The sequence below is a fragment of the Bombina bombina genome, chromosome 12 (assembly GCF_027579735.1).
Source record: "Bombina bombina isolate aBomBom1 chromosome 12, aBomBom1.pri, whole genome shotgun sequence".
In the NCBI taxonomy this organism is placed as follows: Eukaryota; Metazoa; Chordata; class Amphibia; order Anura; family Bombinatoridae; genus Bombina; species Bombina bombina.
In genome coordinates this window covers 120,803,678-120,825,220 of record NC_069510.1, presented here as the reverse complement: position 1 = coordinate 120,825,220, position 21,543 = coordinate 120,803,678, and the positions used below count along the sequence as shown (strand labels likewise).

The 21,543-nt window shown below is 41.6% G+C and overlaps 1 protein-coding gene across 6 annotated transcripts in view; it reads right to left on the bottom strand.

Moving 5' to 3' along the window:
* The window catches only part of SPTAN1 (spectrin alpha, non-erythrocytic 1), a 101,731-nt gene that overhangs the window by 21,584 nt on the left and 58,604 nt on the right, over positions 1-21,543 (bottom strand). For 4 of the 6 annotated variants that reach the window (XM_053696102.1, XM_053696101.1, XM_053696103.1 and 1 more), the window contains 7 exons: positions 20,522-20,581; positions 13,298-13,496; positions 12,555-12,659; positions 11,635-11,655; positions 11,506-11,541; positions 11,208-11,255; positions 10,929-11,020 (listed from right to left, as the gene is read on the bottom strand). In XM_053696102.1, coding sequence (XP_053552077.1) covers positions 10,929-11,020; positions 11,208-11,255; positions 11,506-11,541; positions 11,635-11,655; positions 12,555-12,659; positions 13,298-13,496; positions 20,522-20,581 — 561 coding nt within the window. The remainder of the gene's footprint in view (positions 1-10,928; positions 11,021-11,207; positions 11,256-11,505; positions 11,542-11,634; positions 11,656-12,554; positions 12,660-13,297; positions 13,497-20,521; positions 20,582-21,543) is intronic. The other 2 variants (XM_053696105.1, XM_053696106.1) reach the window with 1 other exon arrangement.

Genomic DNA, 21,543 nt, shown 5'->3' with positions numbered 1-21,543 from the left:
GTTTTTTTTAAACTTTGTGTGTGCAAATATTGGTCTGGAAAATTTGCGTCGAAAAAAATTCTTCTTAAAGTGAATGTAAATTTTGATGCTAAAGTGCCCGGTTAAAAACAGGGGCACTTTAATTAATCAAAATTTACATTTCACTCGTGTTGTGAAAAAACAACAAAAAAAAAAACTTACCTTTTACTCAAAAACAGCAGCTCCAGCTTCCTCCACCCGTCGCAAAGCCTCTTTCCTGGGTCTAAAATTAGGAATCCGGCTTCCTCCAATCACGGCGTTGAAGCAGACACCGATTCCCCCGGGGTGAAGCCATGATTGAAGGATGACCCATTGATCATTTCTGACTTCAGAAATGGCTTGCGACGACCGGAGGAAGCTGGAGCAGCTGTCAAGAGTAAAAGGCAAGTTTTTTTTTCACAACATGAGTGAAATGTAAATTTTGATGAATTAAAGTGCCCCTGTTTTTAATCGAATTTTTAAAATCCGGGCACTTTAGCATCAAAATTTACATTCACTTTAAAGCAACAGTAACAATTTTACTTTTGGTTTTAATCAAACTTTTTTTTGGGGCCATATCTGCAATGGAGCAGGAGTCTGAGCCTCTAAAAATAAGACCGGTATACATAAGAGCAAATTGTTACCCCTACGCAATTTTGTTCATCATGTGTAGAGATGACATTAAAGTGTAAAATCAGAGTTTTTTGCTGAGCCTAATATCTCCCAGAAAGATGCTGTTCAGGCAATGCCACAGCTTTCTCCTCAAACGTCCCAAGCCTCACCGGCGTCACATGCAGTGCCCTGCGGTTCCTCTCAATCTCCTGGAGGAGTTTATTTGCCTGCAGAATTTGCTGCCCAGGTATCTTCTGCGGTATCTACGGCATTATCTGCCTTTCCTATGCTAAAGGGAAAATGCAAGAGGAAAAATAGAGATTCAGATAGTAAGGTTTCTGCTCCAGCATCTGCTACCCAAGTTGCCCTCCCTCATAATTCTGATGAGGATAAGTCGGTAGCCTCTGAGGGTGAAATCTTAGATTCGGACAGTATAATTCCTTCATCTGATGCTGAAGTTGGAACCTTAAGATTTAAGCTGGAACACCTTTGTGTATTGTTAAAGGAGGTTTTGGCTACTTTGGACGACTCTGATACTCTAGTCGTTGTCAACCCTAACAAATCTAGTAAACTTGATACTTTGATGTTCCTTCCTCTGTGGAGGCGTTTCCTGTTCCAGACCGTGCAACAGATTATTGCACAGGAATGGGAGAAGCCAGGGATACCTTTCCCCCCCCCCGTTTCCTGTCTTTAAAAAGATGTTTCCTGTCGCTGACTCCATTAAAGATTAATGGGGCATGGTGCCTACAGTAGAAGGGGCTATTTCTACTCTGGCTAAGAGAACTACTATTCATATAGAGGATAGCTGCTCTTTTAAGGAACTATTGGACAAAAGGCTGGAAGCTTATTTGAAGAAGAGGTTTGTTCATCAAGGTCCTCAATGGCAATCTGCAATTTGTATTTCCACTATGCCAAGTGCGGCATCTTATTGGTTCAATGCCTTATCTGATCCACTTCAGGTAGAGCTTCCTTTAGAGGAGATCCAGGACAAGATCAAGGCTCTCTCAATCTAGCCTATTCCTTTAATTCTAATGCTTCCATGCAATTTGGGAGCCAAGATATCTAGCTTTGCTGTGCTAGCCCGCAGGGCATTGTCAGCAGATGTTACCCTCTAAGTCCAAGCTTCTGGCACTTCCTTACAAGGGTAAGACCTTATTTGGTCCTGGTCTGGCAGATATAATTTCTGATATTATGGGTGGAAAAGGGTCTTTTCTACCACAAGACAAGAAGAACAGACCTGAAGGGTGTCAAAGTTATTTTCTTCCTTTCGTAACTTCAAAGGAAAGGATTCCTCTCCCTCTTCCAAGCAGGAACAATCCAAGTCTTCTTGGAAATACACTCAGTTTTGGAACAAGGGGAAGCAATCTAAGAAACCCACAGCAGACTTTTTTCTCAAGCTTGGGTACGAGATGTCCCAGATCCATGGGCTGTGGACATTGTATCTCAGGGTTACATAATAGAATTAAAAAATGTTCCTCCCAGGGGCAGGTTCCACCTCTCAAGATTATTTGCCGACCAGAGAAAAAAGACATTTCCTTCCTGGAAGTGATTGTTCCAGTTCCTGTTAGGGAACAGGGCCTAGGATTCTATTCAAATCTGTTTGTGGTTCCCAAAAAAGAAGGAACTTTTCCCAAAAAAGAAGGAACTTAACAGGTTTCTCAGAGTACCGTCCTTCAAAACGAAAACCATTCGTTCCTTTCTTCCGTTGGTCCAAGAGGGTTAGTTCATGACGAACATAGATCTGAAGAATGCGTATCTTCTTGTTCCCATTCACAGGGATCATCAAAAGTTCCTGAGATTCGCCTTTCTAGGCAAACATTTTCAGTTTGTGGCTCGGGGAATTGCAGCAACACCCTACCTGGATGATATATTGGTTCAGGCGCCATCTTTTCAACAAGCAAACTCATACAGAGATCTTGTTGTCTTTTCTACGTTCCCATGGATGGAAAGTGAATCTGGGATAGAGTTCCCTTGTTTCAGGGTAGTTTTTTTTTTTTTTTTTTAAGGGACCATAACAGATTCCCTATCTATGAAAATATTTCTGGCAGAGATCAGAAAATCCAAATTTCTTTTCTCTTGCCTCTCTGCAGTCTACTGTTCGGCCATCAGTGGCTCAATGTATGGAGGTATTTGGTCTGATGGTCGCTTCCATGGACATCATTCCCTTTGCTCAATTCCATTTTAGAGCTCTGCAATTATGTATGCTCAGACAATGGAACAGGAATCATGCAGATCTGTCTTAGAGGATAGATCTAGACCAGTAGACAAGAGACACTCTTGTGGTGGCTTTCTCGGGAGCATCTGTCTCAGGGCACATGCTTCCAGAGACCTTCCTGGGTGATTGTAACCACGGCACAGGGACTATGGACTTGGAAGGAGTCTGATCTCCTCAAACACCTTGGAGTTGAGAGCAATCTACTATGCTCTGATAGCTTGGCCTCTGTTGTCCTTTGCCCAGTTTATCAGGTTCCAGTCGGACAATATCACCTCAGTGGCTTACATCAACTACCAGGGAGGAACCCGGAGTTCCTTGACCATGAAGAAGGTGGCTCGGATTGTTGAGTGGGCAGAAGCTCACAATTGCTGTCTGCCACCCACATTCCAGGAGTGGACAATTGGGAAGCAGACTTCCTGACCAGACAGACATTTCATCCCAGGGAGTGGGCTCTCCATCCGGAGGTGTTCTCCAGGTTAACCCTCAAATGGGGGTGCCAGATTGGATTACGATGGTATGGCAGAAAGCCAAGCTTCCAAGGTACGATCCAAGATCAAGTGATCCGCAGACCGCCCTGATAGATGCTCTGGCGGTCCCTTGTGATTTCAGTCTAGCATACCTGTTTCTTCCGTTTGCTCTCCTTCCACGAGTCATTGCTCGTACCAAACAGGAGAGAGCATCAGTAATTCTAATAGCTCCTGCATGGCCTCGCAGGATCTGGTATGCAGACCTCGTAAGAATGTCATCTTTTACCTTGGAGATTGCCTCTGAGGAAGGACCTTCTGACTCCGGGTCCATTTCATCATCCTAACCTCATTTCTCTTAAACTGACTGCTTTGAGATTGAAAGCCTAGTTCTGTCTAAGAGTGTTTTTTTCTTAGTCGGTCATTGTTACCATGATTCAGGCTATTGGTGCGAATCCAAGGGCTACTCTTGGAGTAGAGTCAGGATCCCTAGGATTTTGTCTTTTCTCCAAGAAGGCCTGGAGAAAGAATTGTGAGTCAGTTCACTGAAGGGTCAGATTTCTGACTTATTTATCTTGTTGCACAAGCATCTTGCAGATGTGCCAGACGTTCAATCTTGTCAGGCCCTGGTTAGAATCAGGCCTGTGTTTAAGTCTGTTGCTCCTCCTTGGAGCCTTAATCTTGTTCTTAAAGTTTTACAGCAGGCTTTGTTTGAGCCATTGCATTCCATAGATATTTAGTTATCTTGGAAGGTTTTGTTCCTTTTGCCATCTCTTCTGCTCAAAGAGTCTCGGAACTCTCGGCTTTGCAATGTGATTCACCTTATCTTATATGCTGATAAGGCGGTTCTTCGTATTAAGTTTGGTTTTCTTCCAAAAGTGGTTTCGGACAGAAATATTAATCAGGAAATTGTTGTTCCTTCTCTATGTCCTCATAAGGAACATTTGTTACACAACCTGGATGTTGTGCGTGCTTTAATATTTCATCTACAGGCGACTAAGGAGTTTCGCCAGTCCTCTGCCCTTTTTGTTTGTTTTTTCTGATAAACGTAAAGTTCAGAAAGCTACTGCTACTTCTCTTTCTCTCTGGTTAAGAAGTATAATTAGTTTAGCTAATGAGACTGCTGGTCAGCAGCCTCCTGAGAGAATTACAGCTCATTCCACAAGGGCTGTCTCCTCTTTTTGGGCTTTCAAAAAACAGAATTTATGTTTACCTGATAAATTACTTTCTCCAACGGTGTGTCCGGTCCACGGCGTCATCCTTACTTGTGGGATATTCTCTTCCCCAACAGGAAATGGCAAAGAGCCCAGCAAAGCTGGTCACATGATCCCTCCTAGGCTCCGCCTACCCCAGTCATTCGACAGACGTAAAGGAGGAATATTTGCATAGGAGAAATCATATGATACCGTGGTGACTGTAGTTAGAGAAAATAAATCATCAGACCTGATTAAAAAAACCAGGGCGGGCCGTGGACCGGACACACCGTTGGAGAAAGTAATTTATCAGGTAAACATAAATTCTGTTTTCTCCAACATAGGTGTGTCCGGTCCACGGCGTCATCCTTACTTGTGGGAACCAATACCAAAGCTTTAGGACACGGATGATGGGAGGGAGCAAATCAGGTCACCTAGATGGAAGGCACCACGGCTTGCAAAACCTTTCTCCCAAAAATAGCCTCAGAAGAAGCAAAAGTATCAAATTTGTAAAATTTGGTAAAAGTGTGCAGTGAAGACCAAGTCGCTGCCTTACATATCTGATCAACAGAAGCCTCGTTCTTGAAGGCCCATGTGGAAGCCACAGCCCTAGTGGAATGAGCTGTGATTCTTTCAGGAGGCTGCCGTCCGGCAGTCTCATAAGCCAATCTGATGATGCTTTTAAGCCAAAAAGAGAGAGAGGTAGAAGTTGCTTTTTGACCTCTCCTTTTACCAGAATAAACAACAAACAAGGAAGATGTTTGTCTAAAATCCTTTGTAGCCTCTAAATAGAACTTTAGAGCACGAACTACATCCAAATTGTGCAACAAACGTTCCTTCTTTGAAACTGGATTCGGACACAAAGAAGGCACAACTATCTCCTGGTTAATATTTTTTTGTTCTGGAGGAGAACACTGCAGAGCAGACAACTCTGAAACTCTTCTAGCAGAAGAAATTGCAACCAAAAACAAAACTTTCCAAGATAATAACTTAATATCTACGGAATGTAAGGGTTCAAACGGAACCCCTTGAAGAACTGAAAGAACTAAATTGAGACTCCAAGGAGGAGTCAAAGGTTTGTAAACAGGCTTGATTCTAACCAGAGCCTGAACAAAAGCCTGAACATCTGGCACAGCCGCCAGCTTTTTGTGAAGTAAAACAGATAAAGCAGAAATCTGTCCCTTCAAAGAACTTGCAGATAATCCTTTCTCCAAACCCTCTTGTAGAAAGGATAGAATCTTAGGAATGTTTACCCTGTTCCATGGGAATCCTTTCGATTCGCACCAACAGATATATTTTTTCCATATTTTATGGTAAATTTTTCTAGTGACAGGCTTTCTAGCCTGAATAAGAGTATCAATGACAGAATCTGAGAACCCACGCTTTGATAAAATCAAGCGTTCAATCTCCAAGCAGTCAGTTGGAGTGATGCCAGATTCGGATGTTCGAACGGACCTTGAACAAGAAGGTCCCGTCTCAAAGGTAGCTTCCATGGTGGAGCCGATGACATATTCACCAGGTCTGCATACCAAGTTCTGCGTGGCCACGCAGGAGCTATCAAGATCACCGAAGCCCTCTCCTGATTGATCCTGGCTACCAGCCTGGGAATGAGAGGAAACGGTGGGAACACATAAGCTAGGTTGAAGGTCCAGGGCGCTACTAGTGCATCTACTAGAGTCGCCTTGGGATCCCTGGATCTGGACCCGTAGCAAGGAACTTTGAAGTTCTGACGAGACGCCATCAGATCCATGTCTGGAATGCCCCACAATTGAGTTATTTGGGCAAAGATTTCCGGATGGAGTTCCCACTCCCCCGGATGAAATGTCTGACGACTCAGAAAATCCGCTTCCCAATTTTCCACTCCTGGGATGTGGATTGCAGACAAGTGGCAGGAGTGAAGCTCCGCCCAGTGAATTACTTTGGTCACTTCTTCCATCGCCAGGGTACTCCTTGTTCCCCCCTGATGGTTGATATATGCAACAGTCGTCATGTTGTCTGATTGAAACCTTATGAATTTGGCCTTTTCTAGTTGAGGCCAAGCCTTGAGAGCATTGAATATCGCTCTCAGTTCCAGAATGTTTATCGGGAGAAGAGATTCTTCCCGAGACCATAGACCCTGAGCTTTCAGGTGTTTCCAGACCGCGCCCCAGCCCACCAGGCTGGCGTTGGTCGTTACAATGACCCACTCTGGTCTTCTGAAGCTCATCCCTTGGGACAGGTTGTCCAGGGTCAGCCACCAACGGAGTGAATCTCTGGTCCTCTGATCTACTTGGATCGTCGGGGACAGATCTTTATAATCCCCATTCCACTGTCTGAGCATGCACAGTTGTAATGGTCTTAGATGAATTTGCGCAAAAGGAACTATGTCCATTGCCGCAACCATCAGACCTATTACTTCCATGCACTGCGCTATGGAAGGAAGAAGAACAGAATGAAGTACTTGACAAGAGCTTAGAAGTTTTGATTTTCTGGCTTCTGTCAGAAAAATCTTCATTTCCAAGGAGTCTATTATTGTTCCCAAGAAGGGAACCCTTGTTGACGGGAATAGAGAACTTTTTTCTACGTTCACTTTCCACCCGTGAAATCTGAGAAAGGCTAGGACAATGTCCGTATGAGCCTTTGCTTGTGGCAGAGACGACGCTTGAATCAGAATGTCGTCCAAGTAGGGTACTACTGCAATGCCCCTTGGCCTTAGCACCGCTAGAAGGGACCCTAGTACCTTTGTGAAAATTCTTGGAGCAGTGGCTAGTCCGAATGGGAGTGCCACAAACTGGTAATGCTTGTCCAGAAAGGCGAATCTTAGGAACCGATGATGTTCCTTGTGGATAGGAATATGTAGATACGCATCCTTTAAATCCACCGTGGTCATGAATTGACCTTCCTGGATGGTAGGAAGAATTGTCCGAATGGTTTCCATCTTGAACGATGGGACCTTGAGAAATTTGTTTAGGATCTTGAGATCCAAAATTGGCCTGAATGTTCCCTCTTTTTTTGGGAACTATGAACAGATTGGAGTAAAACCCCATCCCTTGTTCTCCTAATGGAACAGGATGAATCACTCCCATTTTTAACAGGTCTTCTACACAATGTAAGAATGCCTGTCTTTTTATTTGGTCTGAAGACAATTGAGACCTGTGGAACCTTCCCCTTGGGGGTAGTTCCTTGAATTCCAGGAGATAACCTTGAGAAACTATTTCTAGCGCCCAAGGATCCTGAACATCTCTTGCCCAAGCCTGAGCGAAGAGAGAGAGTCTGCCCCCCACCAGATCCGGTCCCGGATCGGGGGCCAGCATCTCATGCTGTCTTGGTAGCTGTAGCGGGCTTCTTGGCCTGCTTACTTTTATTCCAGCCTTGCATCGGTCTCCAGGCTGGCTTGGTTTGAGAAGAATTACCCTCTTGCTTAGAGGATGTAGAATTTGAGGCTGGTCCGTTTCTGCGAAAGGGACGAAAATTTGTTTTATTTTTAGCCTTAAAAGACCTATCCTGAGGAAGGGCGTGGCCCTTTCCCCCAGTGATGTCTGAAATAATCTCTTTCAAGTCAGGGCCAAACAGCGTTTTCCCCTTGAAAGGGATGTTAAGCAATCTGTTCTTGGAGGACACATCCGCCGACCAAGACTTCAGCCAAAGCGCTCTGCGCGCCACAATAGCAAAACCTGAATTTATCGCCGCTAATCTAGCTAACTGCAAAGTGGCGTCTAAGGTAAAAGAGTTAGCCAACTTAAGTGCTTGAACTCTGTCCATAACCTCCTCATAAGAAGATGCTTGATTGAGCGACTTTTCTAGTTCCTCGAACCAGAAACACGCTGCTGTAGTGACAGGAACAATGCATGAAATTGGTTGTAGAAGGTAACCTTGCTGAACAAACATCTTTTTAAGCAAACCCTCTAATTTTTTGTCCATAGGATCTTTGAAAGCACATCTATCTTCTATAGGGATAGTGGTGCGTTTGTTTAGAGTAGAAACCGCTCCTTCGACCTTGGGGACTGTCTGCCATAAGTCCTTCCTGGGGTCGACCATAGGAAATAATTTCTTAAATATAGGGGGAGGGACAAAAGGTATGCCGGGCCTTTCCCATTCTTTATTTACAATGTCCGCCACCCGCTTGGGTATAGGAAAAGCTTCGGGGGGCACCGGGACCTCTAGGAACCTGTCCATCTTACATAATTTCTCTGGAATGACCAAATTGTCACAATCATCCAGAGTAGATAACACCTCCTTAAGCAGAGCGCGGAGATGTTCCAATTTAAATTTAAATGTAATAACGTCAGGTTCAGCTTGTTGAGAAATTTTTCCTGAATCTGAAATTTCTCCCTCAGACAAAACCTCCCTAGCCCCTTCAGACTGGTGTGAGGGCATGTCAGAACCATTATCATCAGCGTCCTTATGCTCTTCAGTATCTAAAACAGAGCAGTCGCGCTTTCGCTGATAAGTGGGCATTTTGGCTAAAATGTTTTTAATAGAATTATCCATTATAGCCGTTAATTGTTGCATAGTAAGGAGGATTGGCGCACTAGATGCACTAGGGGCCTCCTGAGTGGGCAAGACTGGTGTAGACATAGGAGATGATGCAGTACCATGCTTACTCCCCTCACTTAAGGAATCATTTTGGGCAACATTATTATCAGTGGCATCATTGTCCCTACTTTGTTTGTCACATTCATCACATATATTTAAATGGATAGGAACCTTGGCTTCCGAACATACAGAACATCGTCTATCTGATAGTTCAGACATGTTAATAGGCATAAACTTGATAACAAAGCACAAAAAAAGTTTTAAAATAAAACCGTTACTGTCTCTTTAAATTTTAAACTGAACACACTTTTTTACTGAATATACGCAAAAGTATGAAGGAAATGTTCAAAATTCACCAAAATTTCACCACAGTGTCATAAAGCCTTAAAAGTATTGCACACCAAATTTGAAAGCTTTAACTCTTAAAATAACGGAACCGGAGCCGTTTTTACATTTAACCCCTATACAGTCCCTGGTATCTGCTTTGCTGAGACCCAACCAAGCCCAGAGGGGAATACGATACCAAATGACGCCTTCAATAAGCTTTTTCAGTGGATCTGAGCTCCTCACACATGCATCTGCATGCCTTGCTTCTCAAAAACAACTGCGCATTAGTGGCGCGAAAATGAGGCTCTGCCTATGACTAGAAAAGGCCCTCAGTGAAAAAGGTGTCCAATACAGTGCCTGCCGTTTTTTTAACAAAATTGCCAAGATTAAAATAACTCTCCAAAGTTATAAACCATTAAATATGCTTATATAGTAATCGTTTTGGCCCAGAAAAATGTCTACCAGTCTTTAAAGCCCTTGTGAAGCCCTTTTATTCTTATATTGAAAATTAAGAAAATGGCTTACCGGATCCCATAGGGAAAATGACAGCTTCCAGCATTACCAAGTCTTGTTAGAAATGTGTCATACCTCAAGCAGCCAAAGTCTGCTCACTGTTTCCCCCAACTGAAGTTAATTCCTCTCAACAGTCCTGTGTGGAAACAGCCATCGATTTTAGTAACGGTTGCTAAAATCATTTTCCTCTTACAAACAGAAATCTTCATCTCTTTTCTGTTTCAGAGTAAATAGTACATACCAGCACTATTTTAAAATAACAAACTCTTGATAGAAGAATAAAAACTACATTTAAACACCAAAAAACTCTGAGCCATCTCCGTGGAGATGTTGCCTGTGCAACGGCAAAGAGAATGACTGGGGAAGGCGGAGCCTAGGAGGGATCATGTGACCAGCTTTGCTGGGCTCTTTGCCATTTCCTGTTGGGGAAGAGAATATCCCACAAGTAAGGATGACGCCGTGGACCGGACACACCTATGTTGGAGAAATGAAGCTTCTGTGGAACAGATTTGCACGGCTGCAACTTTTTCCAAATTTGATTCTTTTTGTCTCGGCCGAGACTTCCTTTGAGAGAAAGGTTCTTCAAGCGGTGCTGCCTTCTGTTTAGGTCTGCCTGTCTTATTATCCCTCCTAAGTCATCTGTGTCCTTTAGCTTCGGTATTGCTTCCCACTAGTAATTGAGGATGTTGTGGACTCACCATATATTAGGAAAGAAAACAAAATTTATGCTTACCTGATAAATTTATTTATTTCCGGATATGGCGAGTCCACGACCCCTACCTTTAATTTAAGACCGTTATTTTTCGTCTAAACCTCAGGCATCTCTACACCTTGTGTTATTCCTTTTTTCCCCATTTCCTTTCGGTTGAATGACTGGGTGTTATGGGTAGGAGGGTGACCCTTAACAGCACAACTGCGTCTTTTCTAGGTAATATTTGCCCTAGGTACACCAGTAGGAGAGCTGCTTATGGCATCTGCTAGGGTGCTATGCTGGGTTATGAGGTTTGCATTACGAATCGGACAGTGGTTGCCAAGTATGCATGTTACAAACAGAATTTGTACAAAAACACCACCTCATGCTGGCACAATTACCTGTGGAACCTCTGTACTTCATGGGCACTGCCCAAGAGCTGGCTCCTTTCCTCTGCCAGCTGCTGTAGAGATCTCCAGCGCTCATTCAGATCCTGGGAAAAGCAGCAAAGTAAAATTAAAAATTAAATTAAACTAAGATGGTAATATGTGAAAAGGGTAGGTAGAATGAGTAATATGATTTAATGCAAATAGAATAAAGTTCTCATAAGGCAGAGAAAGCATTAAAAGGCAAACAGGCGGCCACGTGAGCCGCACAAGAAGTATAGAATGAGATTATACCTTTATAGAGTTAAACGTGGCCACAGCGTGCACTGCAGTGCGTATAGACTGTAACGACAAAGACATAGCTTTATTAGATTAGATCGTTAAGCTACAATGTATATCCATATATTACTTACATGACATGTAACTCAGACCCACAGGCAAGTCAGGGGTAATTTATAATGATATACTCAGTACTACTTAGCCCCTAATTATATATAAAGCTGTGACTTCATAGGATTACAGATGGCCAATTTCCAGGCATCTAGCAACACATATTTATCAATTCAGCTATTTATGAAACAAAACCACTCACCTTCCATGGAGAGGCAGATTTAGAGTCCGCTTCATCCTGCGGGTAAAGAAGTAGAGAGTTATACAACGTTAATACTCTGGATGCAACCTGAGCTTTACATAAAGTGATCTGCACTGTATCAGCACTTACCCTTGGCATTCCGTACACCTCCTGAAATGGAGAGAAACACCAATAAAAATGTGCACTAAACTAATAACATATTAATCTGTAATAAAGACAATATAATGTAATTTATCTAAACCTAAGAGAGCACAGGCCTGGAGTTAATCATCTGGTGCTAAATATATACTCATTTCAGGCATGACGTCTGTCCCTTTAAACCAATATTAATTTAACTGTCAACCAGGTACTAAAGGGACATGTAGTCTGTATAGTGGTGTGCAGTAGTAAATGTGCTGAAATAGGTTTAAAGAACCACTAACCCCTTAAGCCATCAGGTACTAGTCACAGGGTACTTTGCCCAGCGTGTTGATGTAGTACCTATGTCCAACCTTCTACGTCATGCTGCGGTCACGGTTGTCAGCTCAGAAAGCTAAGACCACAGTCAGAAGTAATAAGCATCTGCCTTCATATGGTAAGGAGTGTTCATTGTGCTCCCATTACCATAGGAAGGCAGATCAGTGACACAGTTGTGCTGCCATGGGTGGTGTGGAAGGTAAGGGGGTTCCCTATCTACAGAAAACTTTTTTTTGGGGAGGAATGGCTGTTACAATATAGAAAACCCCCCAATAATAATAATATAAATATATTATATATATATATATAATTTTTTATTTTTTATTTTTTTTTAAACAGGAAACTCACAGTTCTCATAGACCACTATGTAAACAAACCTTTTTATTTTCTAACACCCCACTCCTGCCAACTTTAACCCCTTAAACTGCTTTTTGTATTTATTATTTTGTGGGGGGAAAATTGCCCGTTTACGTGCGCGATAAATTAGTGCTTCACTTGTAATCTGGCCCTTAGTGTCAAATGTTTTTGTAAGTAAATATTAACGGTCACATATACATTATAGAAAACATCATATACTGTTGTCCATGACCCACCTGCTGCTGCACTGCTTGTACCTCCTCAGTTATCAGCCCTTCAGATTCTAGGTCATCAGCCACCTTATTAATGTCCTTCAGGCGGGATTCATTCGCTTTCAAATCCTAAAACCGAAGAATCCAATTACACATCACTCTAGAGAGAAGCCAGCTGACATAGATCTCACCAGAAGATACTAAAAATACCTTCCCCCAGAGTACTAAAAACCTTCAGAAAAGGGACATTTGCACAGAAAAGATATGTTAAAGGGAAAGTAAACTCCAGAATTGTTATTGTATGAAAAGATAGATAATCCCTGTATTACCGATTCCCCAGTTTTGCATAACCAATACGGTTATATTAATACACTTTTTACCTCTGTGATTACCTTGTATCTAACTAAGCCTCTGCAGACTGCCCCTTATTTCAGTTATTTTTCCAGACTTGCATTTTAGCCAATCAGTGCTGAATCATAAATAACTCCACGGGAGTAAGCAATGTTATCTATATTGCCCACATGAACTAGCGCTGTTGTCAAGGACTTAAAAATTAGCATATGAGTCTACCCAGGTTTAGCTTTCAACAAATACCAAGATAAAGCAAATTTGATGATAAAAGTGAATTGTTAAGTTGTTTAAAATTGCATGTCCTATCTGAATCATGAATGTTTAATTTGGTCTAGACTGTCCCTTTAAGGCCAACTCTTTTTTATTTGCTTATTCTGTTTGGAACAGTCTGACAGATAAGAAGCCATAGAGCTCACCTTCTGGAAATCATCAAACTTCTTCTGTAGAACTTCCACTTGCTCCAAGTCAGCGCCCACCTCCTCATTGGTGAGTGCCGCTTCCTTCTCGTTAATCCACTGCTGCAACTCATTCGCCTCACGGAACAACATAAACTTCTTGCAGCTCTTCTCCAGCATATCCTTACGCTTCTCTCCCATTTCCAGTATGTTGTGATACCTACATAATAAAAGGAGAAAACTCAGCACTGCATATAAACTAATTTATGGTTATCAGAGGCCAACATCTCAAATCTACCCAGCGTCCTCTTGGATGATATGGTTTATGAATTTAACATGGGTCACCGCTTTTAGGGGAGCTCTGATTTAGGCAGAATTCGCCCTAAAAGTGATCCACAGAGGTGGAAGACCAATGAATGACCTGTCTGCAAACCTCTGTTCATGGGGAATTTTCTTTTTCTTTCAAGATCAGATCAATAGATTTGAGGCATCAGCTTCCGATTTACATGAAAGTTCTTTAGTCTGTAACCACCAAGCTGCATCTTCACCAGCCCATACAACAGGCTATTACAGTAACAGACCACACCAAAGCACTATAGCTGCCCACACTACAGGCTATTACAGTAACAGACCACACCAAAGCACTATAGCTGCCTATAAGCTGCATCTTCACCAGCCCATACTACAGGCTATTACAGTAACAGACCACACCAAAGCACTACAGCTGCCTATACTACAGGCAATTACAGTAACAGACCACACCAAAGCACTATAGCTGCCTATACTACAGGCTATTACAGTAACAGACCACACCAAAGCACTATAGCTGCCTATACTACAGGCTATTACAGTAACAGACCACACCAAAGCATTACAGCTGCCTATAAGCTGCATCTTCACCAGCCCATACTACAGACTATTACAGAAACAGACCACACCAAAGCACTACAGCTGCCTATAAGCTGCATCTTCACTCAGTTCCTATAGTCACCTATACTACAGGCTATTACAGTAACAGACCATCCTAAAGCGCTACAGCTGCATAAAACTAAGCTGAAACCAACTACAGGATCCACAGCAAAAGCAATTCCCATTTTAGCATCACTATTGGATTTGTGAGATCATTTATAGGATATTAGAGCGTTCATTGGATTGTAAAATATCGCTATTATCTAGGGTCATAAGTTTTTTTCACTCTCAGCCATAAACTAGGACTCCATTTGCCTTACTACATAAATTACTAAGGGTAGTGGTGCAATACTATTATAGAAGAATCATATAAAATTGTATGCAAAACAGACTTAAAACCACACCCACCAAAGAAGCCAACCCCACTGCTTATCTGGCCACTAATAGAATGAAGTGTATTCATGTTGCTCTATAAACAAATCCCATAATCCCCCTTGTATAAACTATCACATGTTATGTGCAGTGGCTGTACTCTACCATTTCCACAAAACAAAATTTATGCTTACCTAATAAATGTATTTATTTCTTGACACAATGAGTCCACGGGATCATCTAATTACTATTGGGATATTCACCTCCTGGCCAGCAGGAGGCGGCAAAGAGCACCACAGCAAAGCTGTTAAATTACACCTCCCTTCTATCCAACCCCAGTCATTCAACCGAAGTAAAGGAGAGAAAGGAAGCAACAAGGTGCAGAGGTGCCCGAGATTTATAACCTAACAAAAAATATCCGGTCATCAAAAACAGGGCGGGCTGTGGACTCATCGTGTCAAGAAATAAATAAATTTATCAGGTAAGCATAAATTTAATTTTCTTTCTAATGACACAATGAATCCACTGATCATCTAATTACTATTGGGAATCAATACCCAAGCTAGAGGACACAGATGATAAGGGAGGGACAAGACAGGGAACCTAAACAGAAGGCACCACTGCTTGAAGAACCATTCTCCCAAAGGAAGCCTCAGCCGAGGCAAAAGTCTCAAACTTCTAGAATTTTGATAAAGTATGTAGAGAGGACTAAGTTGCAGCCTTGCAAATCTGTTCTACAGAAGCTTCATTTTTGAATGCCCAGGAAGAGGAAACAGCCCTTGTAGAATGAGCTGTAACCTTCTCAGGAGGCTGCTGTCCAGCAGTTTCATAGGCGAAGCAAATTATACTCTTCAGACACAAAGAAAGAAGTAGCCGTAGCTTTCTGCCCCTTACGTTTCCCAGAGAAAACTACAAACAGAGCAGAAGACTGACGAAAATCCTTAGTCGCCTGTAAATAGAATTTCAGAGCACGAACCACGTCTAGGTTGTGCAGAAGACGTTCCTTATGAGAAGGAGGATTAGGACATAAAGGAGGAACAACAATCTCCTGATTAATGTTCCGATCTGAAACTACTTTAGGAAGAAAACCCAATTTAGTATGTAAAACAACCTTATCCTAGTGAAAGATAAGATAGGGAGACTCATGCTGTAAAGCCGAGAGTTCAGAGACTTTACGAGCAGAAGAAATAGCAACAAGAAACAAAACCTTCCAAGATAACAACTTAATATCTAAGGAATGCATAGGTTCAAAAGGAGCCTGCTGAAGAACCTTAAGAACAAGATTAAGACTCCAGTCTGGCCAAGGCTTGACAGAAGGTTGAACATCTTGTACCTCTGTAAAAAACCCAAAAAGAAAAACTTTCTGCGCTAGAACACCCTCATTGATATATTGTTCAAAATGTGACAATATTAAAACATGCTAAAAAGACCTTATAAGGAAAGCTCTTTTGCTAGTGACAATTTAAATAAATAACCATTGTTATAATCCGCTTCAAAAAGCCAGATGGCCACAAAGTGATTCACATACAATGTAAATTATAATAATTAAAATGTCCAGCGTAAAGTTTGCAATAACATGGACAGCAGAATTCTAGTCTCAAGTACTGTGAAGCACTCTTTCACCGGAAAATTTAGTCAAGAATGTTTGTCAATAAATGGGTTTAGATGTTACCCGGTGAGGAAGGAGCTAGTGCTGGTCTGTATCCGCTATACTCCACGTACTCTGAGACCATACAAGAGTGTCAAAAGGTGACGTCACTCCGAATCAACTACGGAGGCAGAGGTGCAGTTGTTCAGAAGCTGTGTTCTCTCCACAGCCAACGGAAACATATAATGGAAAAAGAAAACAAAAAAGCGCAACCTCGATTCAAGCAGTATTTATTGTACTTTGACAGATGAATAGATGCAGGGTAAGTAATACACTCACCGGAAGAATAAAACCAACATGCACGTAGAAATTAACGTTGACAAAACAGGTACAGCGGGGTATACCGATATAAATCTCCATTTCCCACTTCTGACCTGCAGTAGCTAATAGGACTTTAAAATGTATATCGCTCATAGATAAGAAATTAAGCACCTCAACGCGTTTCCCCCGTCTGAGCGGACAGGCTTTTTCAAGAGGAATTATAGTAATGACCTATCTCCATGGTGTGACCCCTATATACCTTTGTGGATTTCAAAGACATAGGAAGCACCTGTGCAATTTACCTGGGCCACACCTACAAAGATACGTCATTAATTCAAAAAACTAACACCAAAACATATATCATCCATATTCCATATTTATTTCAGGTAATCTTTACATGATTTGAATTGTATATAGATGTGTTTTTTATATGGTTGTATTTGCATAATATTCCTAATAACTTATATCAGTGTATTAACACCTAAGGATGATATATGTTTTGGTGTTAGTTTTTTGAATTAATGACGTATCTTTGTAGGTGTGGCCCAGGTAAATTGCACAGGTGCTTCCTATGTCTTTGAAATCAACAAAGGTATATAGGGGTCACACCATGGAGATAGGTCATTACTATAATTCCTCTTGAAAAAGCCCGTCCGCTCAGACGGGGGAAACGCGTTGAGGTGCTTCTTTTCTTATGTATGAGCGATATACATTTTAAAGTCCTATTAGCTACTGCAGGTCAGAAGTGGAGATTTATATCGGTATACCCCGCTGTTCCTGTTTTGTCAACTTTAATTTCTACGTGCATGTTGGTTTTATTCTTCCGGTGAGTGTATTACTTACCCTGCATCTATTCATCTGTCAAAGTACAATAAATACTGCTTGAATCGAGGTTGCTCTTTTTTGTTTTCTTTTTCCTTTATCTGGTACCTCTGCCAGACGTTTAGCAAAATAGATAAGGCAGAAATTTGACCATTCAAGGAGCTTGCTGATAACCTTTTCTCCAAACCCTCTTGGAGAAAGGATAAAATCCTAGGAATCCGAACTCTACTCCAAGAGTATCCTTTGTAATCGCACCAATACAGATATTTACGCCAAATCTTATGGTAAATTTTCCTGGTAACAGGCTTGCGAGCCTGAATCATAGTTTCAATTACCTGATCTGAAAAACCACGCTTAGATAAAATTAAGCGTTCAATCTCCAAGCAGTCAGCTTCAGAAACTAGATTTGGATGAAGGAAGGGCCCTTGAAGTAGAAGGTCCTTTCTTAGAGGAAGTTTCCAAAGAGGGAGAGATGACATCTCCACTAGGTCTGCATACCAAATCCTGCGAGGCCACGCCGGAGCAATGAGAATCACTGATGCCCTTCTCTTGCTTGATCCGAGCAATGACCCGAGCAAGGAGAGCGAACAGAGGAAATAGGTATGCAAGATTGAAATTGCAAGTCACTACCAGAGCATCTATCAGAACGGCCTGAGGGTCCCTGGACCTCGGCCCGTACCTCGGGAGCTTGGCATTCTGACGAGATGCCATGAGATCGAAATTCAGCTGTCCCCATTTGAGAATCAAGTTGGAAAACACTTCCAGATGCAATTCCAATTCCCCCAGGTGAAAGGTCTGTATGCTCAGAAAATCCGCTTCCCAATTGTCCACTCCTGGAATGTGGATCGCAAATAAACAGTTGTGGGTCTCCGCCCACTGAATAATATTGGACACCTCTTTTATGGCCAAAGAACTCAGAGTTCCACCCTAATGGTTGTGTAAGCCATTGAGGTTATGTTGTCCGACTGAAATCTGATAAACCGGGCAGAAGCTAACTGAGGCCAGGCCAGAAGAGCATTGAAGATTGCTCTTAGCTCTAGAATGTTTATGGGGAGAACAGATTCTTCCTGAGTCCATGTCCCCTGAGCCCTTAGAAGGCCCCAGACTGCTCCCAACCCGTCAGGCTGCCGTCCGTAGTCACTATCACCCAGATAGGTCTGCGAAAACAGGTTCCCTGGGAGAGATGATCTTGAGACAACCACCAGGGAAGAGAATCTCTTGTCATCTGATCCAAATGAATTAGCGGAGACAGATCCTCGTAATCCCTGTTCCATTGTCTGGAATAAGTGCTAATTGGATTGAGAAGCTGATACTGTACAGAGAAGCCTTGGATTTTACCTTGAGTTTCAGATATTTAGAAAACTTTGTATGGGAGAAGCCATAACTTTAAGATGTACTGATACATACTTATTAGGCTAAAAGTAAGTTGTTAAAGATACATCACTTATTAGAAAATACAGAAGTAATATATCTGCAGTTTCAGAGAAGAGTTCAGTAAAAGAAAAGGAAAAGTTTGGTTAAACATATAAAAAAATGAAAATATAATAAACAGCTCATAACACATTGATGACTATCAAGGAGTCTTGGCAAACGGTCCCCAAGGTGGTCCACTTTAGCTAAGAAAACTACTATTCCCATAGAGGATAGCTGTTCTTTTAAGGACCCTATGGATAAGAAACTGGAGGTTTTTCTTAAGAAAATGTATGTTTACCAGGGTTTACAATGGCAACCTGTGGTGTGTATTGCTACCATTTCTAGCGCGGCGGAGGCATACTGGTTTGATGCGTTGTCTGATTGCTTTCAAACAGACATTCCCCTTGAAGAGATCCAGGACAGGATCAGGGCTCTTAAATTGGCCAATTATTTAATTTTTGATGCTTCCCTTCACGTTATCAAGTTGGGAGAAAAGATTTCTAGTTTTGCCATTCTGGCTCGAAGAGCTTTATGGCTGAAATCTTGGTATGCAAATGTGTGGTTTAAGTCTAAGCTTTTGTCTATTCCTTACAAGGGTAATACCTATGAGTAAGGCTAACCAAAGCCGAAACGCGTAAGACACTTTGACTTGGAGCTGTCAGGCTCTGTTATGGATGGTTTTTAAGCTGTTTTCCAATAAAGCACGCACCTGATTTCATGCAATGCCTTGCAGTCCTGCCTGGTTTTTCGCTTGTCAAGGGTAATACCTTGACAAAGGCTCTGCTAAGAGCTGAAACGTTGCCGGAACTACTTTCTTCACACTATTGTGGCTCACTAAGGACACCGTACTCCAGGAAACACTGGAGTAACGTTACCACTTCCTTACACTAAAGTAGGCAAAGAGAATGACTGGGGTTGGATAGAAGGGAGGTGATATTAAACAGGTTTGCTGTGGTGCTCTTTGCCGCCTCCTGCTGGCCAGGAGATGAATATTCCAATAGTAATTATATGATCCGTTGACTCATTGTGTCATTAGAAAGAAATATAATTTAGTTCACATAGTGACAACAAAGGTTCTTTTAAAACATATGTGAATTAGAATGTGGGTGCATCATCTAAATTCTTTTGATGTACTACATTTCTTTTAAATTTACTTGCACAAAAATACATGATGCTAAATTATTTTATTTTCATAAAGAGGAACAGTAATTTGATTTTAACTGTAAATCCGGCACAAGAGTATAGCAATATAATGTGACATGGGCCAAGCTGCCCATATACCAAGGCTGTAAATTAAAATGTTATGGCAGGTAGTGGTTTCTGTACATATTTACATATTGATAAACATTTAAAGAATGTAAAAAGTCATCCTAATCTATTCAAGATAATCTAAGTATTAAATACAGACAAGACCATTAGAAAGTGCAGTTTGAACCAGAATTGTTTGTTTAACATGATCTATTCAATACTAGACATCTTCACAAAACTCCTGACCATACCATAACACTAGTTATCAAGGGAATAAATCTCTCACTAGTACACACCACTTACCGTACAATAACACTAGTTATCAAGGGAATAAATCTCTCACTAGAACACACCCCTGACCGTAACCATAACACTAGTTATCAAGGGAATACATTTCTCTCACTAGTTTTGGCTTTTAGAAATGTTACAAGTTAAATAAACTGTATACTTTCTTGAATTTAAGCCTTGTAGAAATTATAACAACCCTTAATGACTATATTTCCAGAAGCGTATAGAACATGCAGCACCCATAAAGACAATGAGATGGCAATAGGTGGGTGACTGCTACTCACAGTTCTTCAACCTGATTCATACGGAGAGAAACACTGCCGGCTTCTTTAGGTATGAGATTCCTGCACAGACAAGAGGGAGCACAGCAAAAAGGCATGCAAATAATTAGTGCGATTAACAGGCAAGTAAAGCGGATCCATTCAATGTATTAGGGTGAGGTGCAGCGGGAGAGTGAGGAAGAATTTCAAGGGAATTAACCTCTTGGCTGCCAGGGAAGCCACCCAACTCCTTTCGCAGGAACATGCTGTATCACTTTTCTGGCAGCCAAAGGGTTAAAATGACAAATGCCGAAATGTTCTAGCTTGTATTTAAAATGCAGTTTTAAACCCAACAATTTATACAGAAAGCTTAGAATTAAAAAAAGGCACAGCGGAGTCCAAATAAAATATGGTTCCAATATAGTATTTTATTTATATTGGTCTCTCTTGGTCTCTATGAAAGCATACTGATGTGCGCAGACATATTGAGCACTAGATGCAGAACATTGTTACAAACATGGTTGCATATTTGTGCACGTTCCTGAGCTTGCGCTGTCATAGAAACAATTGAGACCAAATGAAAGAGGTAACTTTACAACTGCATGATGTATGCGAATGACAGCTAGACTATCATGTAGTGCAGCATTTATCACGGCTTCACACAGATGCTAAACTTGTCTGTAACACACTCAACACCTTGTAAGTAAGGGTGGAGCCGCTTGCGGTCTGTGCAGAGGTAAAACAGCCTACTTGTTTCCTTACAATTGTAATGGTTTAAAACATTCTTTTTTTCGGCACATTACAAAATACATGATAGAAAACTCAGGAACATGTGTCACTTAAGTAATTTTCATATTAAAAAAAGAAAAATAAACAAAAATCAGGTCAGGCATTTATCAATGTGATGATTTGCAGTGATATAAGGATTAGCGGCTCACTGGAAAGCTTCTGGGTGCAGTTAAGTCATACTACAAAACTAGGAGTTATCACAATCAGTGGAATTATGTTTGCAAATAGAGAAGGTTGCAATTTCACGGTGATAAATT